Below are 21328 nucleotides of genomic sequence, written 5' to 3'. Positions count from 1 at the left end.
GCAGGGGGAGTCATTGAGCCTGTTTCCTATAAGATTGAGGTCTGTCCTCTCCACCCCTGGGGGTGGAAGCACTCCACTGTCTAGGTCTATAAGAGGTCTGTGCTTGGGCCCTCCCTCTGGGGCACCTATATCTTCTCCTCTGAGGCCTGTCCGAGCTGGGAAAGGACCAATTTTTAGTTGGCCAATTTCTGCTAAATCTTGGGGGCTGAACTTGTAAGAAATCATTAACTGTTTGCATGGATTTTGCCTTATCCTCCATTTTCTTTATCACATCTTCAGCCTTAGACCCAAACAAAACATTATGTTGAACAGGAGCATCCAGTAACTGCTTTCACTTGATCAGGCAAATTTTGTTCCTTTAACCAAGCATGCCTTCTAATGACCATGCCAGTGGCAGCCGCCCTGCATGAGGCCTCCAAAGCATCAAAACCACAGTGTAAGGTACGTTTCCCCACCTGCTCAGAAGCATGCATCAAATCGTGTAATTCCTTATTATCTGCACATGCAGAAATGGTACCTAGCTTTTGTTTCATAACAGACAGAAGAAATTGCTGATATTTTAGCATATGAAATTGACAATTTAAAGCCCTAATGGATAAAGTAGCAGAAGTGTACACTTTTTTGCCCCATCTCTCCAAAGCTCTAGAATCCTTACCTGACGGAATAGGGTTTTTAGCAGTGGCGGCCTTAACACCCTTAGGACCCTGAGAAATGGTTTCTGGATCAGCAGAAGGATTTTTATAAAGAAACTGGTGGGAGTCAGGGACTCTGTAATATCTATCAGGCTTTGCAGAGGCTGGAGGAAAGGAGTCAGGAGTTAAATTAGCCTCAGAAAAGACATCATCCACAAAATCCAAAATAGGAGGAATAGCCAGGGGTCTGTGTTGGGGAAGAAGAAGGAAATCCCTAAGCCTTCTCTTAGATTCAGAGTACTCCTGTCCTTCCCAGTGGAAATGTTCCCTCATGTCATGTAAAGTTTCCCCAAAAGAAAAATCCTCAGGGGGAGAAGCTGAAGGAATGGATTCCTCAGCATCAGAATCCTCATAAGGAGGGAAAGTATAATCCTGTTCAGAGGAAGACACTGAAGAGATAGATGCCTGATCAGAGGATTCATAGTCCAATTCTTGTCTTGACCTTTTGTCTGGAGGGGGATGTGAACCCCTAATCATAGTTAGTAAGTTCTCCACCATTTTAAGCATTTGTTTTTGTGATTTAGGTCCCGGGATCAGAGGAGGCCTGGGCTTGAGTCTTTGTTTTAGAAGGAGTCTTTGCCTTTATCTGAAGCTGCGTAGGCCTGAAAACCCCGTCGGAAGCCGGTACCTGCACAGCGGCTCCAGACCCATCCGAGGGAGCATTGTCCAAAAGTCCTGCACCTGGAGTACTCAAAGGCCTAGTTGGCTCCTCGTGGGAGTCCGTTTCGGCAAGCGGTTCTGAAATGGCCGACAGGGGCTGCGAAAGCACCTCACTGACGACGGTTGAACCTGCAGCTGGCTCTGCTTGTAAACCGTCGTCTGATTTGGACCTCTGAGGCCTGTCCTTATCCTTGCACCTTTTGTGAACTCCAGTAGTCAGAAGCGTGTCCGACGACATATTGTAATTAAATCGCCTGCCAAAGTAGTGAAAAGCAAAATTGTATCTCCGCTTAATAGTACGTTGATTAAATCTAGCACAAAACCAACAACTAGCTACATCGTGGTGAGGGCCTAGACAAGGAATACAGTAAGAGTGGAAATCCTTATGAGGTATTTGCTTCCCACATGAAATACAATTATTAACTTTTTCTGACATCGGACTGGAGCAAGAAAAAAGTTTCCCCAACGGGGTACTTAGCTTTGAGAAGATGAAGAAAGTCTTCGGAATGAAGCACCAAAAATATCAGGAGTCAGCCGACCGGCACTTGCGAACTGCTTCCACCGCATGGCAAGAAAGACTGGAGAACATGGCATCGGCTGGGAGCTTTGTGCCCCTGGCACTCAGGGAGGATGACTGAACAGCCAATGCCGGACCCAGACTTTGGGATTCTGGCCGACAGAGGGCTGCCTGTCGGCAGGAAGAACCCTACAGTGATGACTGCAACAGTGAAACACTATGACCATCATAGATATTTCCTGCAAGATTCCCTTATGGGCATGTGCAGATAAGCTTCTTTTAAGTCTAGGGTGACTAGCCAGGAGTCCTAGCATAGGAAGCAGCTGCTCAAGTGTAAACATTTTGAATTTTGGTACCACAAGGAAGGAGTTGAAAGTTGACAGATCCAGAATAGGGCTCCAAGAGTTCTCTTTTCTGGGCACCAGGAACAGTCTGGAGTAGAAACCCTGTCCCTTTTGCTCTGTTGGAACAGGTTGAACAGCCCTGATACTGAGAAGAGAAAAAGTACTTGCTTTTCAGCCTCTGCCCACTGGTTTGGAGGAAGATCTGGCAATCTGCTTGGGGTTGGCAGTGAGTGGAAGTAGAATCTGTATCCCTGGGATACAAAGTTTAAGATCCATCAGTCCGGGGTAATATACCCCCAATTTTTTGCATGCAGGGCAAGTTTTCCACATAGGGGTGCAAGTACTTGGGCATGGCTGGGAAGGATGAAGGACAAGTCACTGTGAACTTTTTCCATAAGGCTATGGGTTACCACTCCCTGTTTTTGAGGAGGGAGCACTCCATTGTTTAGATCTGTGCATACCCTGAGACTGTACTCTTTGTGGTCTGTTGCCCCTGGGTTTGGACTGAGAAGGTCTGGGAGGGACTGGAAAGGAACAGCTTTTTGAAGTCCAAGGGCAGAGGGAATGAAATCTTTTGCATCTGAGTCCTCATAGGTAGGTAAGGGTATGTCCTAGTAATCACAGGTGTCAGAGTCATTGGACTCATGGTCTGTAGAATCAGAAGGAAAATCAGTTCTTTGTCTTTTAGAGAGGGAAGGCTGGCTTCCCCTAATTAAAGTAATAAGGTCTTCAGCCATTCTAAGCATATGTTTCTGTGGCATGGGAGTTTGAGAATGCACTTTGGTCGTTGGTTTCCTAGGCGTAGTGCGAACTCTGGGCCTGAGAAATTCAGTAGTTTTAGTCATTAATGAAGTAGTCGGTTTAATATGAACATTGGAAGGTCTGAATACACCCTCAGAAGCCGGTGCCTGCACAGCGGCTCCAGACTCATCCAAGGTAGAGACATCCGCAGGTTCCACAGTCAAAGCATCATCTCGCGGCATACCGTACTCCGAATGGCTCTCAGTAGAGGCCTGCAAATCTGTAGACGTGGGTAACAGGGGCTGCAAAAGCGCCTCATTGAGTACCAGCAGACTGGCGACTAGCTTAAAGCAAGAGTCGTTGGCAGTTTTGGACCTATGTGGTCTGTCTCTGTCATTATCCTTGCGTTTTTCAGAAGATCAGTAGTCGGATGGCTTATCAAAGCCATTTCAGAATACAATAAACGACAGCGAAAGAATTTAGAGACAAAAATAGCCAGACGAATAGTTCAGGCATTGAATAAGGAACAAAACTGACAGTGTGGGACGTCGTGGTGTGGGCCTGAACAGGTGACGCAGTAAGAATGAAAATCTCTGTGAGGTATTTGCTTTCCACAGGCAAGACAAATGTTAACTTTTTCTGACATCAGTTAGAGCAAGAAAAAAGGATACCCAACGGGGTATTAGCTTTAGAAGACCTCAGGTTTGAAACTTGAAAAACAAAAATTTCAGGAAGCAGCCGACCGGCACTTGCAAACGGTTTCTGCTTTGGGCTCCCATGTGGCAAGAAAAGCTGATGTAATGGCATCGGCTGCATGTTTTATACCCCTGACGTCATGGAAGACGTGATAGCATCCGACGCAGAAATCCCAAGACTCTGGTATTCGGACCGACTGAGGGCTACCTGCAGGCAGATAATCCAATTGTGATGACTGCAACAGTGAAACACAAAGAACATCTCCCTGGTTCTGAAGTGGAGGTAGTCCACTGCTTAGATCTCTGCATTCCCTGTGGCTGCTGTCTGGGGCGGGGGGGGGGGGGTCTGCTTCCATGGGGCCTAGGCTGGGCCAGTTTACTGGGAGCAGGAAAGGACCAATGTTTGGAGGGACAATGCCTGCTGAACCTAGTGGGCTGGACCTGCAAGAAATCCTTAACTGTTTGCATAGATTTTGCTTTTTCTTCCATCTTTTTTAAGAGCTCTTCTGCCTTAGTGCCAAATAAATTATTTTTGTGCAAAGGGGCATCCAACAATTTAGTTGACATGATCTGGCAGGGGCGGTTTCTTAAGCCATGCATGCCTTCTAATGACAGATTCAGTGACTGCTGCCCTGCAAGAAGCTTCTAGGGTATCAAAACCACAGTGCAAGGTGTGTTTGGTTACTTGACTTGCGGAATATGCAATAACTCTTGTAAACATTTAGATTCTCCCCAAGCAGGAAAGGAAGACATTTTTGTTTAAGGAGTTCCAAGGTATGTTGCTGAAATTTCAGTATATGGAACTGGCAATTTAATGCCCTGATAGCAAGAGCAGCTGAGGTGTACACTTTCTTATCCCATCTGTCCAATGCTTGGGAATCCCTGTCTGAGGGGGTGGAATTCTTAGAAGAGGTTGCTTTAATCCCTTTTGGCCCTTAAGAAATTACCTCAGGGTCAGCTGTAGGATTTTTAAAAAAATATTTATGCGAGTCAGGGACTCTACAGTACCAGTCTGGTTTTCTGGAAGCAGGAGGAAAGGCATCAGGAGTTAAGCTGGATTTCAGGAAAACATCCTCCACAACATCCAGGACTGGGGGGATGGCCAAGGGTCTGTGTTGTGGAAGATCTATGAATTCCCCGAGACACTTTTTAGACCGAGGGTAGTCCTGACTCTCCCATTGGAAATGCTCTCTTAAGGTATGCAGGGTTTCCCAAAGGAAAAATCCTCTTGGGGAGAGGCTGAAGGAATGAAATCCTCTGCATCAGAATCTTCATAAGTGGAGAGGAGTTGCATGTCTTCATATTCAGATGCATCAGATTCATGTGACTCTTGTTCAGACAAAACTACAAGGGACAGACCTCTTTTCCTTTTGGAGGGGGTAGCTTGGCTTCCCCTGATCAGCATGAGAAGATCTTCCGCTATTTTAAGCATTTGAGATTGAGGCAAGGTAGCAGGCATCTGAGTGTGGGTCGTCGGTTACTTGGGTGTAGTTTGTACCCTGGGAAATCGGTAGTTTTAGAAAGAACGGTAGTCGCGAAAGAAGATGTTGGTTTGTGTCGAGATTCGGTAGTGCGAAGGACTCCCTCGGAAGCCGGTGCCTGCTCAGCGGCTCCGGACCCCATCCAAGGTTGAGATGACCACAGGACGCTTAGTTGAAGGAGTTTTGCGGCATACCAGACTCTGAAAGGGTCTCAGTAGCAGCCTGCGAATCAACAGAAGCGGGCATCAGGGGCTGCAAAAGTGACTCACTGAGTACCAGAGAACTGACGACTAGCTTAACGGAAGCATCGTTGGTAGGTTTGGACCTGTGCAGTCTCTCTCTATCTTTATCTTTACGTTTTTTTCGGATGATCTGCTGTCAAATGGCTTACCAAAGCCATATCAGAATTTGAGGACTGTAAGCGAAAATATCTGGCTACAATAAGGGCCCGATGATGGATAGTTCTGGTGTTGAACAAAGCGCAGAAGCGACGATGAGGGACGTCGTGGTCTGGGCCTAAACAAGTGATGCAGTAAGAGTGGAAGTCTCGGTGTGGTATTTGTTTTCCAAAGGCGAGACAATTATTAACTTTTTCTGACAACAGTTAGTGCAAGAAAAAAGGATCCCCAATGGGGTACTTAGCTTTAGAAGACTTCAACTTCAATTCAGCAGATGAAAACTCAGGTAGCGGCTGACAGGCACTCATGTGAACTGCTTCTGCTTCGGGCTCCACGGCAAGAAAGACTGATGTAATGGCATCGGCTGCCTTACTTTATACTACTAATGTCCTGACGTCAGTCCTCAAGCGACAGCAACTGATGCAGAAATACTAAGTCTCTGGTATTTGGGCCTGCCGAGGGCTATCCTGGCAGGGATAACTCAAATGTGATGACTGCAACAGTGAAACATGAAGAATTTACAAAACAAATAAAACATGGCATAATTGCAATAAATGTGTGTTAGGCAGTGGGAATTATAGTTCTGATTTACTCCCTACTGGCTTGAGCATCTATCTGATCCCTTGGGCTTTGCCCTCTGGATCAAGTAGACCTATCATGACTAATTCCAACAGTAATTCCTTCCCCCTCCCTTGGTACCATGGCATAACTATCCTCTGACTTGCTAAGCATCTCTCATACTTAACACACCCAGTTTTGCACAGCTTTGTGCCAAATGCAGACAATGCTCACTCTTCTAGAGCTTCTGCTGTGGACCTGCTAGCAATCCTTGTGATGCTTCCACTGTGAACCCACCCAAGATTCTTGTGATGCTTCCACTGTGGACCCAAACACGATCCTTGTGATGCTTCCACTGTGGGCCCACCAGCAATCCCTGCAACGCTTCTGCTGTGGACCTGCCAGCAATCCTTGTGATGTTTCTGCTGTGGACCTGCCAGCGATCCTTGTGATGCTTCCACTGTGGACCCACCTGGGATCCTTGTGATGCTTCCACTGTGGAGCCACCTGGGATCCTTGTGATGCTTCCACTGTGGACCCACCTGGGATCCTTGTGATGCTTCCACTGTGGACCCACCTGGGATCCTTGTGATGCTTCAGCTGTGGACCCACCTGGGATCCCTGTGATGCTTTTGCTGTGGCCCAACCAGCAATCCTTGTGATGCCACAATGTTGCGTCTTTCGGCTTTTCCCGGTTAGGGGTCACCACAGCAGAACTCCGGTCTGCTAATGATTGGCAGTAGATTTTTGCATGCCGAGTTACCAGACCTGACGCACAACCTTCAACGAAGGCACGCCCATTCACGCACGTCTCCACACAGATGACGCTCTAGCTGAGAATCTAACAGGACGTCTTACTGTGAGGCGACAATGCTACCACAATAGTAAACATAATTTTTGGAGGACTCTCAGTTACGTTTATATATGACACTGCAACACATATCTGCACAGCATAAAATCATTATACGAAATAAATGCAGAACCAAATAACACAATCTGGACTGGTTCAGCCTTGAGCAAAATTACATGACAGCAACAGGTTTTTCAGTGAAATTTGTAAAGATCGAGACAGCAAGTACACGGTGATGAAAATGAACAGGAATGCACAGGTTCCTGTATGTCTTTTACAGAAGGAGCATAGCTCATGTACTGCTTCTTACTGACATTTACAATTATATTTTAATCATATTCTTAACCTACACCTGTAAATTCGGTTCTGCTTTAAAAATGTAATTGTATTGGCACAACTTTTTTTTCAAACCTTTATCCAGTAATTATTAAGGCTGACACTTTTCCTCAGGCTATTTTATAGGTGCATATGTTCACGTGTATGTACTAAGCTAGCCACCCTTGGTGGCCATTTTAAGCCTAGCCAATTTCCCTTTTTCAAATGAACCTATCCCAATTTGGTTAGAGATTAGCCTTGCTCATCCCATGGTCTACAATTATATATCACGCCTAATGAGAACAGCTGGGATCATACCATTGATAATTTGAGGAGGCTTATGCATGGTATAAAGCATTTAGGAGCTGCCTCTGTCCACTAGTAGTACAGGGGGCAGTACTGGGGTTTTCAGTTTCCCATGCATAGATCCAAGTTGCACAAACATGGACAGGGAGAAACTTTCTCTTTATTAATTGACATTTGTTTAAAGGAAAGTATGACTGGGTAATAAATATCCATTTTTCAGTGAAGTCCTGGGAAGAAAAGCTTCAGAGAGAGTTAAAGAACATTAAATAAACCACTAGTACAAATGTAATTAAAAAAACATGTCTAAATCTATTTTATACATATATATATATATATATATATATATATATATATATATATATAATCTCCATACATGGTTCCACTTTATAATCTCAAAATACTGAAATCGCAAATTTCAGTATCTCGAGACCATAAAGTCGAACGCTTGAAATCCCAAAACCGAGAAACACAAAATAGCGAACATAAACACACCATACACCACACAACACATACACCATCCTACCCACACTACAACAAATAAACAAACAAAACACACACAAACACATAAGCACAAATCAACAAACCTACACTACAAGTCCCCCCCCCCGCACCCCCTCACCCCCTACTTATATATACCAACTCAGAGATCTCACAAACAGAAAAAGACAGTAAACTCACACCCAGACATTCTACAGTCCCTCACACGCGCGCGCACACACACACACACACACACACACACACACACACACATATATATATATATATATATATACACAAACACCACCACATCCAACACTTAAAACACTCATACTTTTACCTGCCTACCCTAACCCACAAATACAACTTACAAACACACTCACATACACTCAAACACCTACCAAAATCCCTTACAAAACACTTACCTTAAATTCCACTTAAATCCACACACTACACCGGACACCATCCACACAATACACTACATGTCATGTAACATAAAAAGCCATAACTGCGAATCTGACATTTCGACTTTATTGTCTCGAGATACTGAAATTCGACCTTTCAGTATTTCAAGATTATAAAGTGAATCTATATAAATACATATATATATATATATATATATATATATAAATACATATATATATGTATATATATATACACACACACACACACACACACACACACACAGACACACACGTAGTTTATATATATATATATATATATATATATATATATATATATATAATCTACTACATACACATGCAGTGTGGTAGTGGAATGCATAGGATACAATAAACCATGAGGACTAATGTAAAACAAAAAGAAATAAAAAATGGCAATTAAATATGAATAAAAAAAGATTAAATATGACAATCAGTATATACAAAAGTATTAGAAGTACAGTCTACTATGCTAGGAAATAAAAATAAAATTAAGCAAGTTGTATCGTTGTGGATGGGGAGTCCGATCCAGAGCAGCTGTATCCTCTGCAAGCGACACCTGTCCCTCTAAACCATCCTGTTGATGTTGCACAAGAGGTTTAGATCCCTGGATGGACTACTACTTATACCATTTGACTTGCTGTTGTACAATAAGTTCATCAGTACTGGGTTGGTGGATGCCTTGTACACCAGGCACAGGTCACCTCTTAGCCATATGTAGGATACAGAGTACATTGACAGGTATATAACATACAGAAGATATTTTCTTACAAGGTATCAAAGTTTTAGCACCATTATCGCAGACATATACATACAGTTCACCTTTTTATAGGAATGTAAATATACTACATATGAGACCAGTTTTTATTCCTACCCTCAGTGTTCTACTTTCAAACCAACATTTTAACATGCTGCTGCACTCAGATTCAGTCCCAGTAGTCTAACCTACTCACTAATCTTTCAAGTATCATGGTGCCAAGTTTACTGTTAAAGTCAAAACAGGCCCAATTCACAGCCCTTTACTGGACTGGCCTTCTACTGTGGCTATGTCAAAGAACTTTTTCATTCCATCTAAATGTCATCACCTTTTGTCTGGGTTCCCAAAGTCCTAACATGCAAAATATTTGACCCCAAACATTCATTTACATTTTAAAAGATATTTCATGATTTTTCCCACCATTAAAGGCAAAATGACAGGCTAATATTTTCTTGTCTCAGTGTTGAGAATGATTAACACATCTGTTCTCAGCCTGCCACGTGTTTTGGGATTCAAACTCTTGGATAAAGTCTGCAAGCCTTGCCCATTTTAGTTTTAAAAGTTATTTTAGAAAACTTTCTACGGAGAAAGAACTTATGGATATTTTTATTAACAGCATTTAGTACTGCTTTCTCTACAGCTATGCAAAGTATTCATTCAGGACTTGTGTATTTTCTTAGCTCCCCCTCCACATGCCTTCTTCACTTTAGTAAACTATTAACACTTGTCCCTCAGTAGGATACTAGGTCAATAAATAAATTGTCAGAACACAACTTAACTGGCCTAAAATCTCACATAAGAGATCATTTTGTATGTCGGGACTTCCCATTCACTGTGAGATATTTTATCTATTATTGATTAAGCCCAGCCAAACATTACAATTTATACTACCAACCCAAGTGCAATATTTTTTCTTCAGCTGCTACTACTATGTGCTTTTTCACTCAATGTCGTACATGATTCATGGGCAATACTATTAATTGAACTTTGCTGCTAGATGTGTGTTTTTAGTATCTTAACAAGTGTGTGTTTCTAGGAATATATGTAGCTATATACTTAAGTGTAGAGTTGATTTATAAGATAGTGGTAGAATTATTATATGTTGTTTAAAAATTAAGTCTTTCTATGTTTGTAATTTCTTTTTTGTCTGTCCCATGATGAGATGATTGCACAGAATCTCATTTAATTTACACTTGTGTAGATGTAAATGACAATAATGTTATTTTTGACCTTTTTTGACTTTTGACATTTGTTACATACCTGGACAGGTCCAATACTTTTGTTTCTGCCCCCTGGCATTCCATCTTCCCTGATTGCTGGAAAAAAAATACATGAATTTGAAAAACTTATCAGCATGCACAGTAATTATGACTTGCCCTGCAAAAAAAAGACTACATTGTTAGTCTTGAAGGTTGGTTCTGTAATCATGTGTCTCCCTCTTGTGCTCAACTGTGGAACAGCAGATAATATAAATAAAATTGACAGATTTGCAAGGGATCAGCTCTGCCTTTGTACAATATGCATCCATATAATATGTGCTGCTTTGAAAGTCAGCAAATTTGAACATATTTAATTGAATCATGAGCACTCTAATTATTGTCAATGGTCTTGAATGCCTTAACAACAAACCTGGCAAAATGATCTCAGAACAGGAAGATATAACAAATGTTTCATGCTGTAGCCAGCCATTAAATCACCCTGATATCCTCAAAATACAGTGTACCTAAGAATATGCTTCACTAAATTCAGTTTGGTGTTATGTATTTTAACTTGCCACTGACTGCAGCCCTTCATGCACAAACACTTCTGGCATGTGATCTTCTGCATACATTGTAAACCATATCAACTTTATTTTAGGCTTTGTCCAGATTTCTTGTGCTATGAGGTTGACAGGCAAGCACTTAAAGTTTGGGATGTGGGAGGAAACCAGAACACCTTGCAAAAACCCACAGAAACAAGGAGTATACCTGAAACTCCACACAGTAGGCACCTCAGCCAAGAATCATACTTGAGTATTTATTCAAAGAATGAGACAAAATGCATGAAAAAATGATAAAACCTTGCACATTAATTTGAAGGTCAACATATGCAACCCAAACACATTTCCATTCCCCTATAGTACTTAATTTCTTGTTAGTACTGTATCACCACTTTCATTAATTTCAAACAAACTAAATTTATTGCCATCGTATTCATCATCATAAGCAAGTTTCCCACATAGTATCTTTTCTCTGACATTCCCCATCATGGCCACAAGCCTCTTTCCAGCCATCTTCTAATCATACTTTCAGCTAACAGAACCATCTCACTGTAAAATCACATGTATAATTAACTGTATTTTAACTTGTAGCAAAAGTCTGATTTGGTTACATGTGAGCTGTTTTTCCCTGTTCCCATGCTATCCCTATTTTGACCAGTAAAACTTAGGGACACCCTCATGAAAGTACAGTTGCTTAAATACTTACCATAACAGTAGATGTTTGATTAGATTGCTGTTGCAGTAATCTTGATGACTGGATCTTTTGCCACAGAGTTCCAGACTTCCAATCTTGACATCTAGAGCTCAGCATCCTTCCCTTCAGTATAGCAGATTACCTGGTATGTCAGGCCACCGTGAGTAAAAAGGTAGTGTCTTAACTATGTCATCTTGGAGCTTTCTGGCCCAATGTACTACAGCAATACTTTGAAAGCTAACAGAAAAAAGAATGACAGAAAAAAACAAAGAAGCTTTCTTTTATCAACACATGGGGACATCAAGAAGAAATAGGGCACCCCAACTACTACCAAGACTGAGCAGGCCCAAGGTCTTGGCAATAAGAAAGGAAAAGGAAGGGGAGAACTATGGATAGGTAACCCACCATAGCTGAGAATTAACCACATCAAATAAGTGGACAGTAGGAGGGAAATTGCACTGCAACAGTGATCTACTCGATCATTTATAATCATGCCAATTTCTTACACAATTGTATTATACTCTTCATTTAGAGAACAACTGCAGTATTCTTGACTAGTGGAATGATTCGCAAGAGCTTCAACATGCAAGGAAGGTGGCCTGAGAGGGATGGCTGGCTTGCAGCATGCTGTGTAATATGGCTGTAGCAAATCCTGCCCTAGTCCAAAAAGCATTGTTTAGTCTCTAGCATTTAGAAAAGTATCTGCAAATGTCCAGCTAGCTGCTTCTATAACAGCTTGAGAGCTAACCCTCTTATGGAATGCCATTACAGATTCATAGGTAAGCACTAGGCAATCAAGTGTGCAGACCACTGCAAGCTTCGCTAATGACCCATACTTCCTGCAGCCTCAGGGAAGGCAAAACAAGATAAACTGGGGGAGAACTTGAGACTGTCCATCCAACAATCCGTTTTAACATGAAGGTGGTAATGGTATGACTTCACCTGAAATATAATGGATGTTTTTTTTTCCTATAGGTGGGGATAAGTCGGGATATGAAGCTATCAGACCAATGTGTCTTATTTATCTGTTGATAAAGGCTTAGTTCCTTTAACAGAGTATTTAAGGAGCCACTTGTTTTGCAAAGGAATAGGAAGGGATTATTGTAGCTCTGCCTATTTTTTTAACCTTAGGAGGAATAGCTGAAAGTACACACTGTGCTACTCATTTTGATATGGTCAGTAAGGACACAGACTGTCCTTCCTTTGGATAAAAGGAAATAATCAATTGATTGGACTTTCTGGTGTTTCTACTTCCCTGCAGATTGCAACTTAGTTGTCTGTGAACATGCTAAAATGCAGAATTCTTCCCCTCCTACTGATTAAGGGGAAAAAAAGGCAGTTTCTGATTGTTACTACTTTAGTAATGAGCAATGGACCGACTTCCAGGCTCACGCTATTCCTAAGGAAGACTGGAAAAAGCTCCTTGAACAACAAGAATGGACATTCTGACACTCTCCTAGTTGATAATATGGCTATAAACAGATAGTTTTCCAAGTTGGGAATTTTACCTGGGCTGTATCCTCTGCAAGAGACACCTCAAATGCTCAAATGGAGCTTGGGCACATTTCTCGAAGACATATTTAAAATCTCAAGGGGGGGGCAGCAACCCTTCAAGGAATTATCTGACTGGTAATAGGCTGGCTAAGATCAGATATACGGCGAGGCTGAAATTTGCAAGCCATGTTTGCCCCCCACCCCCCACCCCAAAAAAAAGCTCACTATGGTATTAAGAGACCAAAGACAGCAGAGTTATGCTAGGGTCTTTTCCTCTTTTCTGGCACCAGTAATGAAAACATCTTCCACTGGGACTTGTTTCCGTGCCTCCGAGACAGTTTTCAGCATATCCCTCACTGTGCTGTTATCTGAAGAGCAGCAGGACCAAACCATGCAGGCTGTGAGATTAATGTCCTTAGTTTTTTTGTAAAGGTAATATCAAGCAGGATCTTTTGTTGCCTTGTATCAGTTGATGGATCATGTTTGGAAGCAAAAGGATCAGAGGAAAGACAAAGAAGGATTACATTTAAATATACAAGAGGCTGAAGTGGCTTGTCTATTTAAAACACTGAGTAACTGTAAAACAGTAGAAGACCATGAACTCGTGTGTTTAAGAGGTGCAGCTATGTGCTCAAAAATAGACATAAGTGTACATCAAAAGGCAGGAAAGGTTGTTTATGCAGACTTGTTCAGATTACGGGGAAGACATCCACAACTCGAGCTTTTTTGTATGATGCTCTTTCACATAGGTTTTCAGCTGTCTGTTGTCTGGTGATACAAACAGGTCCATCTAGCATCCATTCACATGGGCCTGCCTTTGAACTGATGAGTTGGTCTGCTACTGTGTTCTACTGAGAGAGTACATAGACTTCTTTTAGGGTTATTGGTTGTGTAATGACAGTTCACAAATAGCCAGTGCTAACCTGCAAAGGTGCAAGACCTTGTTCGTCCATATTTGTTGATGTACCCCTTGACCGGGATCACTTCAGGACACCCGCTGTACAAATTCATCTGAAGAACCTGAGAGCTGTAATAAATGGCACCATTTCTTTCATTTGTTTCATGTCCTCTTTACCTTGCGGGTCTGTGTAAATGTCACCCATGTTAAATCAGAAGCATCTGTTGTCAGCGTCTGGTTGAGTGATGCTTGGATGAATGGAATCTTCAGAATTTTCCTGATTTGCCTAGACTACCACTGCAGTAACTTGGCAATGCAAGATAAATAAATAAATGGATAAATAATATAAATAAATAAGATAAATGGGTTTCATCCAGGTACTCCGTTTTCCTCCCACATTCAAATGACATGCGACTGGAGCATTTCTCCCCAGACCACCACTGAAAATAGGCTCTGTTGAGCCTAATCAGACTTTCCTTGTCAACAAATGTTAAATAAGTAAAAAAATAAAAAATGTGGGATCACATTCTCCTAGGATTGGGAGCATTTGTTCCAGACTGAACTCAGATACCACTGGAATTTCCTCTTATATAATCTGGCCAGGGGTACCATCAGGATGATATAATCTATGCAACCACAAAACCTCAAGTTGGACTACAGGCTGTTACATTCCTTTCCCTTGGTATATTAATGAAATACTTCTGTAAGTGATCCAGTTTCTTTGGTGGTACGTAAGTCTTCTGGCAATCTTTGTCTAGTAAGCAACCCAAGAAAACAACTCTGAAATGGAATGAGGCTTGATATCTAAATGTTGAGGAAAAATCCTACATTCTAGAAATGGTTCATGGTTAAAAAAAAAAAGGGTTTTGTGTTGACTTCCTCCTCCTGGTATGTTGCCAGAATGAGACAGTCATCCAGATATAACTTCATAGGTACTTGCTAGAGTACTGATATTTGAGGACCTTAAGAAGCATACCCATGCATTCCCATAGTAATTACTAGCCCTTATATTTTGCAATATGAATCATAAAAGATGGGCCAAACAAGTATATGTTGGGGGAATTACATTTCTCCTATCCATGAGGGCCCACTGATGCTAAACCAACAATCAAATTGCAGTTACCCATCCATTCGTCCAACTAAAATATGAATAGAGTAAGAGACATGCACTGCTCTATGGGGAGGGGGAAGACAGTTTCATAGAAGTGGCATTATATGTGATAGGTAGCGATCCCTCCAGCATGATCTGTTAATCTTGCTAAAGAGACTGAGGTCCCTTGAGCAGGTGTTCCCGATATCATTGGGCTTGCAAATGCGTAATAGGTATGCCAGAACAGGGGCTGCTAAGGCTTTATATGCAAGGCAGAGATCACCTCTCAGTAGTCTGTCTGATACTGAGAAAAGAGGGAAAGCTGTGAGGCAGTTTGCACAGTTTTTATGATTTAAAGCCCTTGACTTTTTTCAGAGAGGAAACTTTGTGGTCATTTGAGTTGTGACAAGTGTTTCGACAGATAAATACCTGATGGAATACTACAATGATCGGCCTAATGAGTGCTGAGTGCAGAGCTTCAATTATGCCCCTGGATCTGGACATTATACCCCCAGATATAACCTGAGCAATAAAAAAGGACTTCCTTAGAACACTGGACACATGGTAAACAAAGTGCATTGTCAACAGAGGTTCCCAGATCTCAAACTATGTAATTAGTTTTCGGGGGGGGGGGGGGGGGTGAATGCGATAATTACAAAGGGAATCATACTTGCTAAAGGATACAAATACACATTTATTGACATTTAGTTTCAGTCCATGATGTGGAACCAACAATTTGCTCTTTTGTAGGATCCTGGTGTCTTCTGGGTAGTTTATGATAACATCAAGTTTGCAATCGTCTGCAAAATTGGTCAGCCAGAATCCTTTAATGTTAGCTTTGACCACTGAGAAGTAAATGGCAAAGATATGTGGCCAAAGGACTAAACCCTGGGGCACTCACTAGTGCCCGCTCTTTTTGAGGAGGTAGGGTTGCCCACCCCTAATTCCCATGTTCTATTTTTGAACCAGTTTGCTATTCAAACAGTCACATACAGAGTTAAAAATTTAGCTGAGAGCGTTTATCTACGATGCCAGTGTGTGAGATGGTGTTGGAATAACTTTGCAAGGCCCAGTTACAGGTATATATGGATGCCCTTGGTTCTGCAAAATGCAATCATTGGAGTTAGGCACATTGTGACCACCCTGGGAGTAGTATCCAAACAAAAGGGCAATGAGGGAAACTGATTGTGCAAGCCCATGTTTTGAAACTGTCTGCAGTCCTTGTGGATGAGAAAGCGAAAGTATGTGTCTGAGATCCAGTGTCACTATGAGGGCTTTTTGAAACAGCAGGGGTAAACAAGGTTTGTAGTGCTAGCATTCTGAACTTTGGAGGAATATATTTTTTTCTGACTGACCCTTGATGGTTCTCCAATTTTCCACTTTCCCTGTAGAACAGGAACAGTCTTGAATAAAGCACTTGTTTTGTTCTTTTAAAGGTACAATTGCTATAACCCTCAATGCCAAAAGGACAGAAGTCTTTGATCCGTTTTCACTAGGGTGGGGGATCTGTAAAATCCTGGGAATGTTTGTAAGTTAAAGTCTATACCTTTCTGAAATATTCTGGAGGATATATATATATATATATGTGTATATACATATATATATATATATATATATATATATATATAAAGGTTACACCTCCAACAAAAAGTAAATACACCAGAAAGCTGAAATACCTAAATAAGAAGAGAGGTATAGCCAAGAGAAGTCGGGGGCTGGAGGGAGGGTAACCAGGACTGCAACAGTGAATACACTTGAACATCTACATTTACGGTAAGTGTACACAACTGTACTATGTTCTTCATGTTAACATCTACATTTACGGTAAGTGTACACAACTGTACTATGTTCTTCATGTTTGACTGTTGCAGTCATTACATTTGGGTAGATTCCCAAAGCTAAGGCAGGGAGGAGGAAGTAAGAGAGCATTAGGACCAGCTATTAAGCCCTGCAAGACTGCAGTGGAAAAAACAGCTCTTGATTTAGAAAACATAGGCAAGTGGTAATGCTTGGTGAAGGTATGTACAGAACTCCAGGTAGCAGCTTCTAGGATGTCCCTGGTAGGGACACCTCTGAGAAAGGCTGTAGAGGTAGATGCAGCCCTGGTGGAATGTGATCTTATCCCCTGAGGGGTAGGTTTCCCATGTTGCTTATAGCAGGAAAGAATGCAGTGGCCTATCCACTTGGAAATGGTTTGCTTTGAAATGGCCTTCCCCTCTGCCCCTGCAGCAAAGGCAACAAGCAGCTGTTCAGTTTTTCTGAGAGGCTTAGTCCTGTCCAAATAAAATCTTAGTTGTCTGTGCATGTCCAAAGAGTGTAGTATTCATTCTTCTTTGTTCTGTGGATTAGGAAAAAAGGTAGGCAAATTAATGGACTGATTAAGGGCCACACTGGATATCACCCTGGGCATAAAGGAAGGGTTGGTCCTGATGGACACCCTGTCTGGATGGAAGATGATGAAGGGCTCCACTGCCATGAGGGCCTGAAGTTCAGACACTCTTCTTGCTGAAGTGATGGCTTGATGGAAAGCAGTTTTCCAAGAAAGGAATTTCAACTCTGTAGCTCGCTCAAAAGGAGGGTAGAGTGAGCTTTTCCAATACAAAGTTAAGGTCCCAGGCTGGAGTAGGGGCTCTCCTGGGTGGTCTTAAATCTTTGGCCCCTCTGAGGAATTGTTTCAGCAGGGGATGAGAGAAGAGGGGTGGCTAAGTATTGTAATCTGCTGAAATGACTGAGGTATGAATTTTAACTAATGAGAAGGAAAGGCCCTTGTGGAGCATCTCTGTCAAATATTGAAGAATATGCGATAAGCTGGGCACTGTTGTGCCCATCCCTTGCGTTTGGCTCCAGGAACAGTATCTTTTCCACTTTTCAGCACAGGATTTTCTAGTACTAGGGCTCCTGGCCTCCAAAATGACATCTAACACTTGCTTACTGAGTGATGCTATTGGAGAGCTCAGGAAATTAGCCAAGCTGTAAGGTTCTGGGTTTGAAGCTGGGGGGTGCAGAATCTGGCCCTCCTGTTGGGACAGCAGGGAAGGGGTCTGTGGCAGGTGCCATGGATCCAGCAGTGACATACTGCGCAAGAGGGGGTACCAGTGTTGGTGTGGCCAGTCTGGTGCAATCGGTATTGTCCTTGGTTTGTCTTGTTTGATCTTTAGCAGGACTGTCATGAGGAGAGGCAGAGGGGGAAAGGCATAAACTGAGAGGCTTTCCCAGGTAAAGGACAGGGCATCCACTTTCCAAGCTTGGCTGTGGGGAGTCCTTGTGCAGAATTTGTTCAATTGGTAGTTCTGAAGGGAGGCAAACAGGTCTATCTCTGGGATCACCCATTTATTTCTCAAAATGTTGACTATCTTTGGTTCCAGTTTCCACTCGTGTGGGTCCATGAGATTACTGCTTAGGTCGTCTGCCAGTGAATTTAGCTTGCCTGGAAGGAACTGAGCTTGTAGGTGCACTTGGTAGCTCAAGGCTGTGTTCCACAGAGCCATGGCTAGTCTGCAGAGAGGATACAAGTGTGTTACCCCCTGCTTGTTTATTTACCACATAACAGTGCTGTTGTCTATCTTTACCAGTAATTGTCCTGGAAGAATGAGGTCCTTGAAGGCTGTCAGTGAATTCTGTACAGCTAACATTTCTTTTTGATTGATATGCAGGTATATCTGACTTGGGTTCCATTTGCCCTGAATGCACTGTCCTGCCAAGTGAGCCCCCCATGCATAGTCTGATGTGTCTGTTGTTAGGGTTTGGGTGGCAGGGGGTAGAGTGAATGGCAGTCCCTTGTTGTCGTAGCAGGCCTCTGCCCACCAAAGGAGCTCTGTCTGTATACAAGGAATGATAGGAATCAGTGATTCCAGGTCCTGTGAATGTTAACACGATAGACTTTTTAGATACCATTGTAGTTTCCTCATATGCAGTCTTGCATAAGGAATTAATAGAAAGCAAGAGGCCATGAACCCCAGGGCTTGCATGATTTTCCTTGCAGATAGCCGAGTCTTTGTGGCCAGTAGTTTGAAGAAGGCTGTCAAATAAACTTGTTTCTCTGGCGTGAGGTAAGCTATCTGAGAAGTTGTGTTCAAGCCTGCTTCCGGGAATACAATTTGTTGGCAGGGTACTAGAGATTTTGTTTCGTTTATGGTGTACCCCAGTGAGGTTAGAAGTTTCTTTACAAATGCGAGATGATTTAATAGCATGTCCTGGCTTTCTACCTGAATTAGATCATCGTCCAGGTATGGATATATTTGAATATTTCTTTGCCTGCAAAATGCAATTACTGGAGCTAGGCACTTTGTGAATACCCTAGGCGCAGTAGATAAACAAAAGGGAAGTGCAGAGAACTGACAGTGCGTGTAGCCTGCTCTGAAGCGTAGGTATTTCCTGCAAGATTCCCTTATTGGAATGTGCAGGTAAGCTTCCTTTAAGTCTAAAGTTGCGAACCAGGCATCTTTGCCTAGCATAGGAAGCAGCTGATTAAGTGTTAGCATTTTGAATTTTGGGATTACCAAAAAAGTGTTTAGAATAGAGAGATCCAGGACAAGACACCAGGAGCCGTCTTTTCTGGGTACCAGGAAAAGTCTTGAGTAAAATCCTTGTCCCCTTTCTTCTGCTGGGACAGGCTGAATAGCCCTGATACTTAGAAGAGAGAGAACCTGCTGTTGAGCCTCTGCCCACTGATTTGGGGGTAGGTCTGGCCAACCATTTGGGGTTGGGGTTGGTAAGGTGCAGAAGTGGAATCTGTATCCTTGGGAAACTATATTTAAAATTCATTTGTCCTGGGTAATGAGTTCCCAGTTTTTTGCATGCAGGGCGATCTTTCCCCCTAAGGAAGCATGCAGCTAAGCAGGGCTGGGAAGGTTTAAGGTTAAGTCATTGTGACAGTTTTCCATTGGGGGTAGTCTTACTACTTCCAGCTTTGGAAGTGGATGCCCCCCCCGACACTGCTTAGGCCTGTGAGTACCTTGAGACTGTAGCCTAGGTGGTCTGCTGTTCCTGGGTTTGGACTGACAAGGCCTGGAAGAGGCAGGAAAGGACCAGTGCTTAGATGGCCAATGCCTACTGAATCTGGGAGGCTGTACTTGCAGGAAATCTTTAACAGTTTGCATAGACTTAGCTTTCTCCTCCATCTTTTTAAGGACTTCTTCTGCTTTGTTGCCAAACAGGCAATCTTGGTTTAAGGAAGTATCTAGTAACTTAGCTTTAACATGATCTGGCAAAGTTTGCTCCTTAAGACAAGCATGCCTTCTAAGAACAGACCCAGCGACAGCAGCCCTGCAAGATGCTTCTAAAGAATCAAAACCACATTGCAAAGTATGTTTACCAACTTGTTCAGCAGAATGCATTAAATCCTGTAATTCTTTATTTTCAGCACAGTCAGGAATCAACATATTTTTCTGTTTAAGTAGTCCCATAATATGTTACTGATACTTTAACATATGAAACTGGCAGTTTAAGGCCCTAATGGCCAAAGTAGCATAAGTGTATACCTTCTTACCCCATCTTTCCAAGGCCCTGGAATCTCTATCAGAGGGGGTAGGATTTTTGGCAGTAGTAGCCTTAATGCCTTTAAGTCCCTGGGAAATGGTCTCTAGGTCCGCAGCAGGATTCTTGAAAAGGAACTTGCGAGAGTCAGGTACTCTGTAATATCTGTCAGGTTTCCAGGGAGCCGGAGGTAAAGTGTCTGGGGCCAGGCCAGATTCCAAGAAAGCATCATCTACAATGTCCAGGACAGGAGGGATAGCTAAAGGCCTGTCTTGAGGTAGAAGTAAGAATTCCCTAAGCCTCTTTTTGGAGTCAGAGTAATTCTGGCTTTCCCAGCGGAAGTGCTCCCTAAGAGTGTGCAAGGTTTCACCAAAAGAAAAATCTTCTGGAGGGGAAGCAGAGGGAATGGAGTCCTCTGCATCAGAATCCTCATAGGTAGATAAGGAGAAGAAACAGAAATTTCAGAATCCTGATCAGAAGAATCAGAAGAAAAAATCATTTCTAGGTGTCTTTAGAGGGAGAAGGCTGGCTTCCCCTAATTAATGTAATAAGGTCTTCAGCCATTCTTATCATTTGCTTTTTAGGCATATGGGCCTGACCATGCGGTTTGGACGTCGGTTTTCTAGGCATGGGTCGAGTTTTTGGCCTTGATGAAGAAGATGGCGTTGGTTTGAAATGTAAGTCCAT

General features: G+C 42.5%; 1 protein-coding gene across 1 annotated transcript in view; it reads right to left on the bottom strand.

Moving 5' to 3' along the window:
- NR6A1 (nuclear receptor subfamily 6 group A member 1) overlaps nucleotides 1-21328 on the bottom strand; it is a 1113214-nt gene that overhangs the window by 623988 nt on the left and 467898 nt on the right. The window contains exon 3 of the mRNA XM_044058823.1: nucleotides 10492-10547. Coding sequence (XP_043914758.1) covers nucleotides 10492-10547 — 56 coding nt within the window. The remainder of the gene's footprint in view (nucleotides 1-10491; nucleotides 10548-21328) is intronic.

Source organism: Protopterus annectens, chromosome 16.part0 (assembly GCF_019279795.1).
Source record: "Protopterus annectens isolate FY-2018-M chromosome 16.part0, PAN1.0, whole genome shotgun sequence".
NCBI classification, from domain to species: domain Eukaryota; kingdom Metazoa; phylum Chordata; order Ceratodontiformes; family Protopteridae; genus Protopterus; species Protopterus annectens.
Note: the sequence above shows the minus strand (reverse complement) of the source record. Positions and strands in the feature narration are given on the sequence as shown.